Source organism: Rhincodon typus, chromosome 7, assembly GCF_021869965.1.
Source record: "Rhincodon typus isolate 14 chromosome 7, sRhiTyp1.1, whole genome shotgun sequence".
Taxonomy (NCBI): domain Eukaryota; kingdom Metazoa; phylum Chordata; class Chondrichthyes; order Orectolobiformes; family Rhincodontidae; genus Rhincodon; species Rhincodon typus.
Window position 1 is genome coordinate 18338749 of NC_063338.1, and position 16812 is coordinate 18355560.

The 16812-nt window shown below is 38.0% G+C and overlaps 1 protein-coding gene across 8 annotated transcripts in view; it reads right to left on the bottom strand.

Moving 5' to 3' along the window:
• Positions 1 to 4486: 4486 nt before the first annotated feature.
• Positions 4487 to 16812, bottom strand: part of hdac4 (histone deacetylase 4) — a 461100-nt gene continuing 448774 nt past the window's right edge. For all 8 annotated transcript variants that reach the window (XM_048598645.1, XM_048598640.1, XM_048598638.1 and 5 more), the window contains 3 exons: positions 10730 to 10814; positions 8523 to 8673; positions 4487 to 8187 (listed from right to left, as the gene is read on the bottom strand). In XM_048598645.1, the coding sequence (XP_048454602.1) occupies positions 8148 to 8187; positions 8523 to 8673; positions 10730 to 10814 (276 nt within the window). In that variant the 3' untranslated portion in view covers positions 4487 to 8147. The remainder of the gene's footprint in view (positions 8188 to 8522; positions 8674 to 10729; positions 10815 to 16812) is intronic.

Consider the following 16812-nt stretch of genomic DNA (forward strand, 5'->3'; position numbering starts at 1 on the left):
ACTGAAAGCGGAGTCACAGATAGACAGAAAGGTGAAGAAGGCATTTGCGCGCTTGCCTTCTTTGGTCATAACATTGACTATAGGATTTGGAATGTCATGTTTGGGCTGTACAGGACTTTGGTGAGGCCACTTTTAGAATATGTGTACAGTTCTGCTTGCCCTTCTATAGAAAGGATACTGTTAACTTGAGCGTGCAGATATGATTTACAGGACTGGAGGGTTTGAGCTATTGGCAGAGCCTGAATAAACTGGGGCTTTTTCCCCTGGGATATCAGAAACTGAGGGTCATTTTTTATAGAGGCTTACAAAATCATGGGGGGGCATGGATAAGGTGAATAGCCAAGGTCTTTTTCCCAGGGTGGGGGGGTCGAAAACTAGAGGGAATAGGTTTAAGCTGAGAGGGGAAAGATTTAAGGTTATCAAATTACAGAGGGATCTTGATCAGATGGGTAAGTGGACTGAGGATTTGCAAATTCAATTCAATACAGATAAGTGTGAGGTGTTGCATTTTGGAAAGTCAAACCAAGGTAGGACTTATCCAGTAAATGGTAAGGTCCTGAGGAGTGTTGTGAAACAGAGGGATCCAGGGGTACAAGTATATAGTTTGTTGAAAGCGGCGTCACAGGTGGACAGGGTGGTGAAGAAGGCATGTAGCATGCTTCATCGGTCGAGGCATTGAGTATAGGAGTTGGGATGTTATTTTACAGTTGTATAAGTCATTGGTGAGGCTGCACTTGGAGTATTGTGTACAGTTTTGGTCACCCTGTTGTAGGAAAGACATGGTTAAACTGGAAAGCGTGCAAAGAAGATTCACGAGGATGTTGCCAGGACTAGTAGGCCTGAGTTATAGGGAGAGGTTGGCCAGGATAGGACTTTATTCCTTGGAATATAGGAGAAAGAGGGGTGATCTTTATTGAAGTGTATAAAATCATGAGGGGCATAGATAGGATGAATTCATATAGTCTTTTCCCCAGGGATGGGGAATTGAAAACTAGAGAGCATAGGTTTAAGGTGAGAGGGGATAGATTTAAGAAGGACCTGAGGGGCAACTACTTCATGTAGAGGGTGGTGCTTATATGGAATGGGCTGCCAGAGAAAGTGGTTAAGGCAGGTACAATAGCAACATTTAAAAAAACATTTGGATAGGTGCATGGATGAGAAGGGTTTAGACAGATAAAGACCAAATGTGGGCAATTGGAACTAGCTGAGTGGGCACCTTGGTCAGCGTGGACCAGTTTGGGTCGAAGGGCCTGTTTCCACTCTATGATGCTATGACTCTATTCACCTGATCAGCCATTGAATTGAAGAACAACTTTCACTTTTTACAGGTATCAAAGTTCATCTTTGCAAAAATCAAAAGGACTGTGAGGAAAATAATTTGTTATTTTCTTGTCTTCTGATCTTTGGAATTTTGGTTTCTTTTCCCTTTCAAAGTGCTTGTCTTAATTGTTCGTCTTTGTCTGTCTTAATTGTAATTGAATGTGTATTTGGTAGTTTGGAGTGAATACAGTTTAATTTGCATAAATTAGAAATCCATTTGTTTCACTGTTCTTGTTAATGTGTGTTGTTGGCAGAAGCTGTAATGAATCGCTTTTGTCCTGAGTAGTAGTAAATCAGTCAATTTGGTCATTTTGATGGCCTTGTTGGGATTTTATACATTTTGTGATAGCTTGTGGAATAGTTGGACATGATTATTGGTTTGCTCTTCTGAGTTGAGCCATGACAAAAGTGACTAAAACCTTTATATTAAAAAAATGGGTTATAAAAGAGGTCCTTAAAGGGGATGGATGGAAGGATTAGGGCACGAGCTTAGGTACATGTGCTAATGGCACAGCCACCAATGCTGGGCTAGCGGGAGAAGTTAATGGAAGTGACCAGAGGTGAAGGAATGCAAGGTTATAGGTGAGCTTTGGATGTGGACTTACAAAGACACTGAGGATCAAGATCGTATGTGATATAACAAAAACGAACATTTAAACTCTGAGGTATTGGAAAACTACAGCCAACATACATCAGCAAAGGACATCACAGACCGACTTTTGTTTAACAAAAATTCTTTCATTCATTAAATGAGCATGTCACTGGCTGGGTCATCATTTATGCTCGTTGCCCTTGTCATGGTGGTGAACTGCCTTCATGAGCTGCTGCAGGCCATGTGTTATGTAGACCCACAATGCCGTTAGGGAGAGTTCCAGGCTTTTGACCTAAAGACACTGAAGGAATGGTAATGTATTTCTGAATCCAGAACTAGGGGATACAGTCTACATGGGAGAAATTTCTCCTCGTCTCAGTGCTAAATGATCTACCCTATTCCAAAGGAACCTCAGTGTTCTTGTTCAGAAGTTGCTAAAAGCTAGTATGCAGGTGCAGCAAGTACTTGGGAAGGCAAAAGGGCATTCATCACAAGATGATTTGAGTACTGGCATACACTGCAGTCCTTGGTGAGACCTTACCTGGAGTACCGCGCAGAGTTTCTGGTCCCCTTGAAACAGAGGGAGTGTAATGGAAATTCAGCAATTAATACCTGGGATGGTAGAATGTCATCTCAAGATAGGGGTAGGTCATTTAACACTGAGAATGTTGTGGAATTCTTTCTCAGAGGGTAATAAATCTTTGGAATTCTCTTCCCAAAAAGGCTGTAAAAGCCGAATTATTGAGCATGTTCAAACATAAATCGATACATTTCTGGAGATTGATGACATCATGCGATGTGGAGATAGAATGGGAAAGTGGCATTGAAGTAGATCTTTAGCCTTGATCTAATTGAATGGCAGATTCAACAAATGCAATGGCCTACTCCTTTCCTATGTATCTTATTTAGGACATCTGCCTTCCCCTTTCCTCCACAATGCTCTTTTATGCCACCTTTTTACTGTTTGTGCTTAGAGAAGACTTTTGGATTCATTTTATGTTAGTTGCGTCTCTTCTCATTTTCTTAGTTGTTTGTTGACTTTTCCTCTGAATCTTAACTATTCAGCGTGGTTCTCAGTTGGATATCTGCCAAAAGCATCTTTTCTGCTTCATCTTGCTCTTCTTCATTCACGGAGCTGTGGAGTTGTTTCATCTACCTTTTCACATCATGGGAATATACTTGACTATACTGAACTATTTCCTGTTTAAAGGCAGCCAATTGTTCTGAAACTTGAAGTAAATTAGGATACAGGGGACAGAGATTTGAATGATCTTGAGTTTCTGGATGATTGAGAATGTACATATGAAGCTTTCAGCAAGGAGTGCCCTGAAGTGAGACAGATAGCAGTAATGTTATGAAGTGGAAATAAACAATCTTCCTGACAGATTATGGGTTGCATGTTCAGCTCGGTATTAAAGATTTCACTGAGGTTGCAAATGATCAGTAAAGGTGCAAAATTTGAATTGGTGTCAGAGTGCTAGTCAAGATCAGCAGCTACAGTGCCAAATTATACACAATGATGCAGAAATGGAGAAGGCCATTGTCACAGTCTGATAGTACCGAACCAGATCAATTCATCCCCATAAGCCTTCTTTGCAGCATTCCCTCACACATTCCTTACTGCCTCTTGAAGGTTGACACCAAATCTTTGCATTGCAGTTACTGTACAGGAACACAACCATCTGCCTACTGGAGGCCAATGTACTGTGGCCTTTGCTTACTTAATACCATTTAACTTTGAACTGATAATAAAAACGTAAATAAGCTGTGCTTAGTTGAACTTCAGTACAGAAGTGCCTGGACTGTCCAGTTGAAGCTCCCTGCGTGTGGAATAGAGACAAGACTTGACTATTGCAACTTGACTCAAATGTTGATATTTTTATAACAATATTTCTTGAACCTTTTCAATTGTTTCAATCTGGGACAGTGGCTCAGTAAGGAAATGGAAGTGCTTATATTAGCATGGAGTTTGTAGTGGGTGCTGACAATGATAAACGTAGGTAAAACCAAAGTTAACTGAGGAAAACTGCAGGTCATTTGGAACAGATTGTTGGACAAGCAATCTGACAAACATAGAGACAGTGAATAAGCCATGAGACGTGTGGGCACTAGAGCTGGGAATTAGATTTGTATATGTGGAATCTAACCACATGTTTTTGGATGATTTTGACAACAGGCAACATGTCAATGAGGAAGATGTGAGATTCACAGCTCGTACACATAGAAGCTAGTCACATCCCATAGTAATAAGTTATTGCTACTAGAAACCTGATGCCGTTTAACTGCACTCAACAGATGAAGTCAAATTTCAACACAATAAATTCATGATAAGAATCAGGTTGCAAAGAGCTTGCAACATTAAGCCTTCACTAATTACATTTCTAATTTTCACATTGATATTTGAATTATATTCTGAACGTAGCAGCCAAAGAATTAGTTTCTTAATTTAAAACAAGTGAAAAATGGAAGAGACTTTTTCTCCTGATTTTACTAATGCTTCATGATTTAGTACAGTTGGGAATTAGCAACAGAATTTCAGAAATTCACCACGAAATCAAGACACACCTTTAACTGTAATGTTGTAATTAGTTTTATTTACACCACAATAGCAAGTTGTCATAATGTGGTACAAAATACTGGACTCCTAATAAAGTCAAAAATGAAGTCTGTACTGTCAAGGAGATACATCATTGGTCAGACTGAAAGCCTGACCCATTTCAACAGGCAAATGAAGACCATCAAAAGCTACCACAATAAGGCTATCACCAATAAAGTAGGTCCATACAATAATTGATTGTGGCTAAAATACAGAAAATCAGTTCACTGGTACTGATAACAATGGTGGTGTCATTTTGAATGTGGATAGGTACAAAGAAGGTTAAAATATAATTACAACTTCCATCACTACATACCTGAAATAAAAGTTTTTGGGTGAACAAACTTTAAAATCCATCTCACTCATTTTTCATCCCCTCAAACTGGAAAAGAAAACAAAAGGCGCCTCCACTATGGAGCACAAAATGTAATACATCGTAACGTGATACTTTGCAGTCAATATCAAAACACGGAGGAAAGTGAGGCTGACAGGTAGCCATCGCTCCTGCTTCGTAACTACAATACCGCCCCCAAAAAACCTCTCTTAGTAAATATTCATCCACATCGATCACAATACACAACTGCTAAGTGGATTACCGCTACACGATTTATGGTGGCAGAGATAAAGAACAGCTGCGCTGAAAGGTTAACTGTTTATGGATCTTAAATACTTAGTCCAGAAAAAAAAAATGCTCGTCTCAAAAGGGTTGGCCCCAAGAAGACACAGGCAGTTAACAGTTTTACCATTTTTTTGCTGTGTGTTCTTAAAACTTTATATGCAGGTTATGCAATATTCTACTGGTAATGACACAAGTGCTAGATTATTTTTTGTCAAATTTAAGTATCGTGTTATAACAGTATTAAAGAGACTGATATTTGAAGATATTTCAATAAGACAGAGGCATCTCTTTCTGAGGTTTGCTAATATATTCATCAGAAAAAATGTCAAAACCTCATCTTCAGATGCCATGAAGAAAGAAAGCGAAACTCGGTAAGCTGCCCTGGAAACAACTTCGCAAATTGCGTGCATACCTGTACAGAACAAATGGTATCTCTGCTTGTGGCACATGCAAGCTCACTATCTTCCATATGAAAAAGAAAACAGTTCAATGCCCCTTAAAAGAAAACAAACAATGGGCCCTCTTAAAACAATGTTTAAATTCACCTTATCAAAAGAAGGAATGAATACATAACTCCCACTTATTTAAAGGAATGTTTAACATCAAGAGTAGATGCAAACAGTTTCTTAAAAGTCACAGAATTGATGTGTTAATTGCTTTGCAATCAAACATACATAATCCTATAGAAAGTGTGGAACACTGTCTTAAAGATTACAGCTGGTTATATTTTATGTTGTGTAAATCTGTTTTAAAACAAAAATACAGTAGTGCCCTTATTCAGTGTTGCCAAACATCTCACACACACACACACATGCTCCACATACTCCTCACAGCGCTAAATTCATTAAGCTTCAAGCAACCATTACAAAAGGAGGAATGAAAACCATTTACTCATAGAGAAAAAAGTTACTAGTTAATGACCCCCAATGTCAGTTGTTCCATAAATTCCAAGAGTGAGCGTGCTTGTGTACATGAACAGATGACAGGATAGTGCACCTTCTTCCACACTGTAGCGATAATGCTGTTTTACAGCCAAGGCTTCAACCAGCATTTGTCACATTCTGGGGCCAACCCAATCAACTGCAGAATGGAATCAAACATGGGCCCAGGACCAAGCACTTTCCACCCCTGTCAATAGCTGATAAACACAGCTCACAGATCATACTGTAAAAAGTCAGTCTTTGGACAAAATCCAAATAACAACCTTCCTTCCTTGGTTTCAGAGTGGAGCAACTGAAAACCTTAATGCTAACTCCCCCTTAGCAAACGGCAGCCTTCTGCAGTGCAACCAGTTACAAATATCAAATATAGTATCACTGTAGTATTACTCATATTTAAATGGGTATGATATCACCTTGCAATACTATTCTTACAAGACTTCATTTATAAATCTACTTAGAACAGATCATATAGTAATATACACCAACTGGAATCATTACACAAAGTTTGAACAAGATCCCTCACTCAAATTACTTTCTCCTGAAAATCTCCAGTACACTCCTTTTAAGCTGTCAGAAAGCTACGTTCCATGTAGGAAAAAAATAAGGAAAATTAAAATTAGACTGGAACCAAGGACTAACCACAAAAAAAAGTCATGAAGAGAACAGAAGGATTTCAGAAAAATATCAGTGGTAAAGGTAACTGGAATTCTTACCAAAAAAGTAATTAAAAAAAAACAAGTTATTAGGTCTTATGAAACATGGTTTAAAAACTTGTAAGGATTTCTTTATATAAAAGTAGATATTATTTGTTAAATGGTTTACCAGGAGTAAAAATAAACACAAATTTTTAAAAAAAAGCAATGATTAAGGTAGTTGCCAAGTGACTTAAACATGTTGGCTGACCACAAACTTTCATAGTGAGGTACTCCTCTAAGTATCCACAATCCATCTTTTCCCATCGTCAGTAAAAAGCCATCGTTTTCCCTGTAAGTGCCCATCAAATAAAATCAAACTTGGTCTAAGAAAACATTTGTACATGATTATCTCCTGTATTATTAACAAATTACCTGGTCTTATCATCAAAAGCCTCTTGTTGTCTAATGGATAAGAGATTATTATTGGTTTTCAGTTTCTATTAGAAATGAGGACCACCGAAGTGGAAGTTTGGAAAAAAATCCTGCATCATGCTTTTGAGCAACATTCCAATTTTTAAACGTTTACCTGTTGCAGTTCAACCTAACACATGCTTTGTTATTGGTTGATTCCCTATACTACTCTGTTACATAACCCAGCATAAGAATTAAAGCAGGTTTTAATGATAACCTGACAATTTCCAACAGTATATCTGCCACTCTGGACTGGCAACTACCTTAAAATAGGTTAGGATTTGTTTGGACAAACAGCAAAAATGGTACTCCAATAGGGTATGAAAATCCAGGCAAAGACTGGATCTTGGATTTTTTTTGCACACATGCCAGGAAACACAAGGCTTCTTCATCACCATTTTTCCACATAACAATGGAGGAATCATTTCCACACTTTTAAGGCATTGTTCCTCAATTCAAAATCAGCAACCAACTGTTGATAAAAAGGCACAAACGCTCATGTCTTCATAGGGATTCTTAGAAAACACCCTCTTGGTTCTCTTCCATTCTGGTATAGTCTCTCTCCACACTGTAAATGTTCTCTGAATAATTACTGTATGTCACATGATTTTGTTGAGATTACAATCAACACATCCGGACTTGTAGGTGGCATTAAATCCTTTGCTAAAGGACAAGAACATTAGAAACAGTGGTTGACTGCCTGAGACAGGAGAAGTTTTAAGTAGGTAAACTCAGAGCAGAGCTTTGAGATTACATCTCCTTGGTGACTCTGCCAAAGTAAATGCTGGCTGTCCCACAAGCCTATTTCAGGAATGGACAGAGAGGTAAAAAAAACTTTTACTTTTTTTTATTGCCAGCATTTTGCCCAGTTGTCCTTGGATTCTGGAAGAACACCACAGCAGGACACAGGAGATACAGAATGAAGTCTTGGCAGAGTTAGAGAAATAAAGATATTGTGTGCAAAAGCTGGTAACTACATAGGTGGCTCTTCCTCCATGGGTTCGTCATCTGGCCTGCGGGAAAGGAAAAGAAAAAAATGCTAGTAACTTACAAACAGAGAGAAAAAAAACAACGGTTTCTTAGATAGTAGAAACTGCAGATGCTAGAGAATCTGAGATAACAAGGTGTAGAGCTGGATGAACACAGCAGGCTAAGCAGCATCAGAGGAGCAGGAAGGCTGACGTTTCGGGCCTAGACCCTTCATGTTTCTGAACAAGTCCACACACCAGCAAGTGTATCATAACAAGTGCTGTTTTCCCAAGAAGCTAACACCATCATTTCCCAGCTATCAACACAAAAACAAGTCTTGTTTACAGTGTCAAAAGTGAGATATTCCTTCCTGTCTCACCTCTTCTCAGTATTAGATCCTTGTTTAACCCCCATTGACAATGAAGCCATAGCTGTCACCGTGTCAGCTTCTTCCTTATCACACCTCTGGGCCTCTATCAGCGAATAGCCCACAGTTGAGGAAAAGCGCTGTAACGACTTCCAGTATTTACCTAAGAATGTACAGAAAGGCCATTAATAAACACAAGCCTTGATCATCTGTTGAAAGGGTCTGTTGGCAAGACAAATTTAGAAAAAAATATTCAAGAATGTGTTATTTTAAATGAATTGACACCTCTTCAATAGTTGATAGAGAACTTTCATGCAAACAAGTTCAGTTAATGTCACCAACTGCAATTTTTAGGACTATACTTTCACAGTGGAGTAATTGCATTCCCTCTATTACTGTGAAAAAAATGGATTTTTGCTGAAAAAAGCCTGACAAAATACCGGGTAAAAATACTGAAATAAGTTATTTTAGTGTTATGGACATTTTCAATCAACCTGTTCAAAGATGTTACAACTACCTCTGGAACAGGTTGGCCTTGTAGCCAGACATCCTGGCTCAGAGGTAGGGACAGTACCGCTGCACCACAAGGGTCCTTGCAATTGAATTATACAGGTAGGAGTTACAACTAATTGCATTTTGTTTAACATCACAGTTTTCACAAGTATTTCAGGCTGTCACCTTTAAACATTTTTTGTCATATCTGCACCGCAAGCATGCATTTTAAATGTGAGACAGTCCTTTTCTTCACAAATATATTTAAAGAGGTTTATTTCTAAAAATGCTATTTATATGCAGCTGTATTGAGAACTCAAAAAAATGCCCTCTAGTGGAGATATTAATTATTTCTTGTAATTTATATACATTAAACTAAACTAACATTGAAAGCTCTTTTGAGACCAATTTGCAAGTACTTTGGTTGGTTTCATTTGATGAACGTGTAACATTTCCTTCCTCTACAATAAATTTTTCCATACCAGGCAAAAAAAATCTTAGATGCACTGCCAACACCTTCTTAAATAAGCAATTCTAATCCCAGTTTACAGCAAGAGCCATGCAATGTAAACAAATGATGTCATAATGTCATTCCTTGTTCTATCTAGTGTCTAAATAGGTTATTGCAGGTTGCTATATGAATGACATCACAATACTATTTCATCAGGTTTAGTTTTGACTGTTAGCTTAGAGGCATCAACAAGGGAAAAATTGAAAGTGCACACTCCAATTTAAAGTTTAATGCAGACAGCTTCTGAAAACTGCACCAATCCCACTTAGTGCCTTGAACCAGCCAGTCCTCGCTCTCACTTTTAATATGGTTTTTAAGCAAGAAATTAAGTTTTAGTTTTTCTACACACAGAAGTACAAATATTTTTAAAAGTGGTTATTTCTTGCCTTCAGCTTTCTTTAACTCTTCCTCCTAGCATTGCAAATCCTTCCTCTCATGCTCATCCCTGCCAAATTCACTCAGTCCTATATATTCAGAAATGATGAGACCAGGAGACTAGTCTGGAATGGCTGCTGCTTACACTTTCTCTGATTTCCCTCTTCAATGAGTTGAAGAGTTTTATCTCGAACAGTCAGCTAAGTTCACAGAATCCACACATGGGAGGTCATGGCAGAAAACAGAGCTTTATGGCTCAAACATGTGCAAATGTAATTCAGGTTAACTAACCATCTGGTTATAGAACTAAAGTATTGATGATATTTCCTGATTGCATATTGCATTTGAAAAATAAAGTGTTTTTTCTTCACAAATATTTTAATATTTTTACTGCTTACATATGGTCAAATGCTTCAAATATATCAAATCCCAAGGCTTTAGGTGATACAGAACAAAAACTACCAGTGTTTAGGTGCTCACTGAGAACATCCCTTGTAAAATTCTGTGCAGAGTCAGAAGGGTGAGGACTCTGTCTTGTTAGGACACTAAAGGCAACAAGGGAAGGTCTGGGGCTCATTACTCATTCTTCCCGAGCTGCAGGAAAACAGAGCTCACTGCCAGATGCTTTATGTATACCAATATTCAGTGACATTCTCAATTACATCATTACGTTTAATCTGATATTTTTTTCCTTCCAAAGAAAAGGGAAGCTTTGAAGTTCAACAAAAGTGGGTCTGACCTACCACTAAATCAAATATTGTAAGTTAGTTAATTCAACGTAGTCACTGTAACAGATATAACAGCAGAAAATTGGTATTGTTCTGTTGTTTTCTAGACTCACTTTGTATTTCAATTACATTTTCAATGGAACGAACAGCATTGGGATTTGGTCTTTGCTGCAACACTTCTTGTGTGAATGGCTCCAGCTGAAGGGAAAAAAAAATCCAAATCAAACAGTTAACTTTTCACTGCAAAGTACAAAACCTTTCATTTCTTTCTCTTAATGAAGCATAGAATTTTTCCCCTGAATCTGTTGTGCAAAATTGCAAACACATACTAACATGCTGAATCTAAATGGGAATCAAAATTTTTTTTTTTTAACCAAACTATTCTGCAGTGTGTACAGAATAAACGGGGCAGTTGACGGTCAGCAAATTCTAACTTGAAAATTGAGTGCTTCAAATTTAACTTAAAAAGTATTTTAGGGTTAACAGAGCCAAGGCCCTAACCCAACCTGCTGTTTTTTTAAAAGAGAAACCAGTCAAATATACATCTTCGAAATCCGGATACGAATTACTTCCTGAAAATGCAAATACATGCACATGATTTCCAATATGTAATTTTGCTGTTTGGTAATGAGTCAAGTTACTTTCAACCGTTCTGAAATATAATTGTTTTTATTCACCTTTCTGCATTTGAAGCTTTTCTGTACTTGAAAAAGCAATTTAAGATAATAAGCCAGGAAGTACAATGCGGAGCAACTCCATTCATTTTTTTTTTGTTGGAATACTGATTCTCCGATAGTCAGTGCTACTGTGCCAACTCCTTTTCCTACTTTTATCTTTTCTTTCAATTGTGATTCACAGACGAATTTAGGCACAAAAAAGAACAACATTTTTGAAAACAAAATAAAACTCTCAAATTACCATAGTTACATCATAAAATACAAATTCCACACATCTACAGCTCTGAATACACCATTATTATTTTCCAAGAAAACATACAACAGGAAACTAAAAATTAGTTATGAACAAGAGACCCTCTACACTTAATGAATGCAGTGTCTATTGTCAATATTTATAACGCACAGAATAGTCTAAAAAAACACACTATTCTGTGATAGAGAAATAAGACAGGAGAATAAAGGTTCTGGAACACAGCTGTTTATTAACAGCTTCACAAAAATAAAACTGCAGAATGCACTGACATAACTCTTAGGTTAATCATTTTCTTTGCTGAAAAAGCATAAGAGTAATAGTCTTACTTGTAAGTTCCAAAATTTGAAATGGCTCCAGTTGTGCAGGGAACTGTGCTTAGAAGCAATTCTACAGAGCTGATGGATGCAAGTCAGATAAATTTAAACCATCTCTCACAATACAGATTTCTATACAGAATTCGGACAGTGTGGAATTAGGCCATTTGGCCCATCAAGTCCACACCTACCTCCAAAGAGTATCCTATTCCTGTAACCCTGCATCTCCCATGGCCAATCACCTAACCTGCACATCTCTGAACTGTGGGAAGAAACCAAGGACCCAGAGGAAATTCACACAGACAGTTGTCTGAGGGTGGAATCAAACTCAGGTCCCTGGTGCTGACAGGCAGCAGTGCTAACCACTGAGCAACCGTGCCACTCATCACATGGCAGCCACCTATCATTTGTACAGAGCTGAAAAGACCTGGGATTATTAAAAACAATTGGGGAATCTTAGAATAGGTACTATCTATTGGAGTGGCACAGTGGTTAGCACTGCTGCTTCACAGCGCCAGGGTCCTGAGTTCAATTCCACCCTCGGGCGACTGTCTGTGTGGAGTTTGCACATTCTCCCCGTGTCTGTGTGGGTTTCCTCCAGGTGCTCCAGTTTCCTCCCACAGTCCAAAGATATGCAGGTTAGGTGGACTGGCCATGCTAAATTGCCCGTAGTGTTCAGGGAGGTGTAGATTAGGTGGGTTATAGGGGGATGGGTCTGGGTGGGATGCTCTGAGGTTCGGTGTGAACTTGTTGGGCCGAAGGGCCTGTTTCCACACTGTAGGGATTCTATCTGAATTTACATCAAGCTTACATGTGAATAATAACTTTACTTGGCTGGGATCAAATCCCAACAACTTTATACTGAATGGGGATGTGGGGGATGGGATCACTTGATGGGAGAGGTTGGCTTTTCAATTCTATCTGTTAAGCAAAGGTAAGATTTCATTGGAGTATTGAAGGATCAAAATGTTCTGTAGAAATGGTTTTCATTTAGCCATGCTGTTTCTTGGTGTGCAAATTTCAGGGAAAAAAGGCATGAGACATATGAAAAGCAATTTCAAATCATCCAGGCCAATTTATACTTTAGACTCTGCATGCAACAACCTTGGGCAGTCAAGTTTTTATCCACCTAGTGCTTTGATGTGTGATAAACTCCTAAGTTAATGCTCAAAACCACAGCTTTTAGAAGGAGCTTCTTTTATGCAAAGATTATATAATATTAAAATGTCAACCTTCCCACTGTGCCTATTCAAACTTCTTCACAAAATGTGGATCATATCACTAGTTATATTTCATTCAATTTCATTTTCAAAATCAGAAGGAAATGAGTCAATTACATCAGCTTTTTGTCTTTAAGACACAAAATATTGGTAAAACCTATCAAGAGACCCTATGAAACACCTCATTATTTCTTTTCTAAATTAGTACTTTCATCCAAAGGCATGAAACTTACTCAAGCGTTCATCCACTGACAGCATACCCGAAGATCACAAAATAAACAAATCTACAGGTTCACTTTTCCAGCTATAATGAGCACGTGGTCTAGCAGTTTAACTGTGTGCATGTGTGTGTTAAATGTTAGTTTGGTCTGAATTCCAGCAGAAGTAATTTCATGTTAAAGTCAAGTAAGTATTTACAGTTCTTTGAATTATCTGCTATATTCTGTGTCTCCATGATTCTGGAAGGAGTCCAAAGCAAATAAAGTATGCCTTTTTCTCCACTATCCTATCTACAACTGTCTTTTCTTCTTCCCGCTTTCAAATGAAAAACACTACGGAAATAAAATCACAATTGAAATTCACAGTTCAGCAGCTAATCTGGAAGAATGAAATAAATACAGTTGTCCACAATTTTTAAAAGACACATCAAAGGGTTAAGCACACAATCCTGTGATTAATTTTCCTTCTGGTGCAGAACTTTATTTCTTTTTCCACATGAAAGCCCTTGTAATGCCAAAATTTCATTGTAAAGGAATTCAGAATTCAAACAAGAAGCTGTATGTTCCAAAATGTTCTGCACATACTTATACTGGAAACATGCTAACCTACTTTACTCCTGTGCCAGGAGGAAATAATGTGCGTTAATAACTATGAAAAAGATATGGTATAGTTTACAGACCATAGCGAGGTACTCTGTAATCTAACTGTGGCATGATACTAAGCATGATCAAACACTTGACTATGGACTTTTGATCCTTAACCTATCTTTTATAAAATACTATATTTAATCCATCAAAGACCAATTTGTTTCATTTTTTACTAAAATAATTATTAGCATAGGATTTAAGAGCCAAGACTTACACCATCTCACTTTCAGCTGCAGAGTTAAAATGAAGAACAAATGCTGTCTGAGCTATGTTTGTTTTGTGAGAGAGTCCGAAAAGGAAGTGAACAAATGCTTCAGAGAACACAAACATCGTCTTGTTCAAAGATATGGTGTAGCCTACAGTCATCTTGTTCAAACACTTCATTCCAGTGCCAGTAATAGCAAGTAGTATTTGTCAGGTCAGAGTAATAATGTCTCCTCTGAGTTTCAGTTTCACAAAGGCCAGGCCTCTGGTCAGGTCAAGGAAACTCCAGTTAACATTTCATCACAGTTTTTCCACATGCCAATTTGATCAATTTTCCACGGATCCAGCTGCAGCACATATCTATACATGTGTGCTGACTTCTACTGACATTCTTCCATTTTACAAGCAGACACCAGGACTAATGTTTGAAATTCCAGTGCGCTCACCACTGCAATGTGGCAGTCTGACAAATCCAAATGCCTGATTTCCCTCTTCCATACCGCCCACCCCCTCCAAACTCTATTTTAGTACTAGCAGGATATTCAAGTCTGTGAAAAACCCTTGCACAATTGACAAAATATCCTCTGAAAATACCATAATGTTTTCAAGGAATTAGTGGCAAATATTAGCTCTATGTGCACAGATCACTGTCTAAGTGCAAAGCTGGAACACATGGAATAAACTGTGATCGTAATATTTTGCATTCATATGAGAGTTGAAATTTTCTACTTGGTCCCTTTCAAATTGCTTTCCTCTTTCTTGTGATGTTATATAGAGGGGTCCCTGATTTTCAAATGTTTGACTTATGAACATCTGTACTTACGAACGCCATCTTGTACGGGGTGAAATTTAAAGATTGGATGTACAAACATCTCCTTACAAATGGCTGCTTCCCATTGTCCTGCATTATGTTCCAACTTGCGAACAAAGTGATTTGCGAATGGACTCCGGATGGAACCCGTTCACAAAGCGGGTACTGCCTATAAAGTTATATACAGGGTATCAGTTCAGCAGTTGTGGTTATTCAGTCCAAACTGTGACACTGCATCAGCACATTTCAAGGAATGTGGCAGGCACATGGGATATTTGTGGCAAACTGTGCAGATTCACTGGTCTCTTCTAGTCATAGTCACCATAATTCTGATTAAAACAGACAAATTTCAAGTAATTTCCAACTTGTTTTCTTGAAAAGAATTTATCATCCATAGGCAGGAGTTGGTAAATCCAAGACAGATCTCATGAAAAGGTTTGGTCGACAGTGCCACAGCATTGAAGCTGGAATGCCGAGTGCCAGTATCAATGGAAAAGCTGGTCTAGTGGAAGGAGAAGGCAGCCATCTCAGGATAGGACTGGCCATTCAGAACTGAGACAATGAGAATTTTTTACACTCAGAGGGTTGTGGGTCTTTGGAATTCTGTACCTCAGATATTTGGGGATGCTCATTCATTGGGCATACTCTGGACCAAGCGTGAGCGGCAGAGCAGGCATGAAGGGCTGAATGGCCTACTCCTGCTTCATAGAATTTGATTTATAGATTCTGTGTTGGCTGTTGTCCCTTCAAGCTTCATTCATGTATAAATGTGTTCTGGACCCTTTGGTTGTGTGTGCAGACTCCCAGAAAACTGGGTTCTACCTGCACTGGAGTACATTGAACTGATTGATAATAGAATAAGTGCATTTATAATAAGACTGTCATTGGAACAATGGTCACTAGGATGAGACTAAGTGTTCCTCAACACAAATATATAACTTTGACTTATCTGCTTTTGTGAAATGCATGTAATCCATCATTAAGTGGAACATTGAGTTTTATTAGTATAATGATGCAATACACCACTTTCACACTCCACCATTCCCAGCGTTTGTGATCAACCAGCTACACTGGTTCTGTGTAAACCTACAAAAAAACATATAGAGGTTGTGGCATTACAATTGAAACCACATTTTTAGGTTGGGCTGTACTGGCTAGCTTTCATATCCATGTGCATTAGCCAACAATATTCCTTGAAGACAGTTTTTATGAATAAGGTTTACTTATATCACGCACAATTGTTGGTAACATGCCAAATATATGATAATATTTCTTGAATTCCAAGTCTATATCCTTAGTCTGGAAATACAACACATTAAAATGTAAATTATTCAGAATTAAAGGGGAACGTATAACTACTTATTGCTTTGTACCAGCTTATAATAAACTGGAGAGTGATCTAAATATCTTTGTTTGAAACGTTAGGTGTTTTGTTTATGACACATGTACTGTATTAAAGCTTATCTAAATACAAGTACTTCTTCATATCCAACCACAATTACACAGTCAGAATTGTTTATAAATCATGGAAATGTCCAACTGTGAGTGACAGCACCCAAGAGAAGCTTAAAGGAAAAACACAGCTTCTGCAATAACACTGTCAGTAAAATGAACACACACGCAAAAAACTTGAACTCCAAACGATAAACATCAGTAATTGGCTTAAGTGTTTGTGTGCCATACGTTTCAAAGTTGACACAGAAGTAGTTGAACATCTGGTTGCACATCTGTGTAAACCTGCTGTTAAACACTGTAAGACTCAAGCTTGAGACTAAATGTGATCCATGATATTTAACTTCACACAAAGAGCCTTTTTAAGAAAAAGTTATAGTTTTGAGCTACTAATGTAAA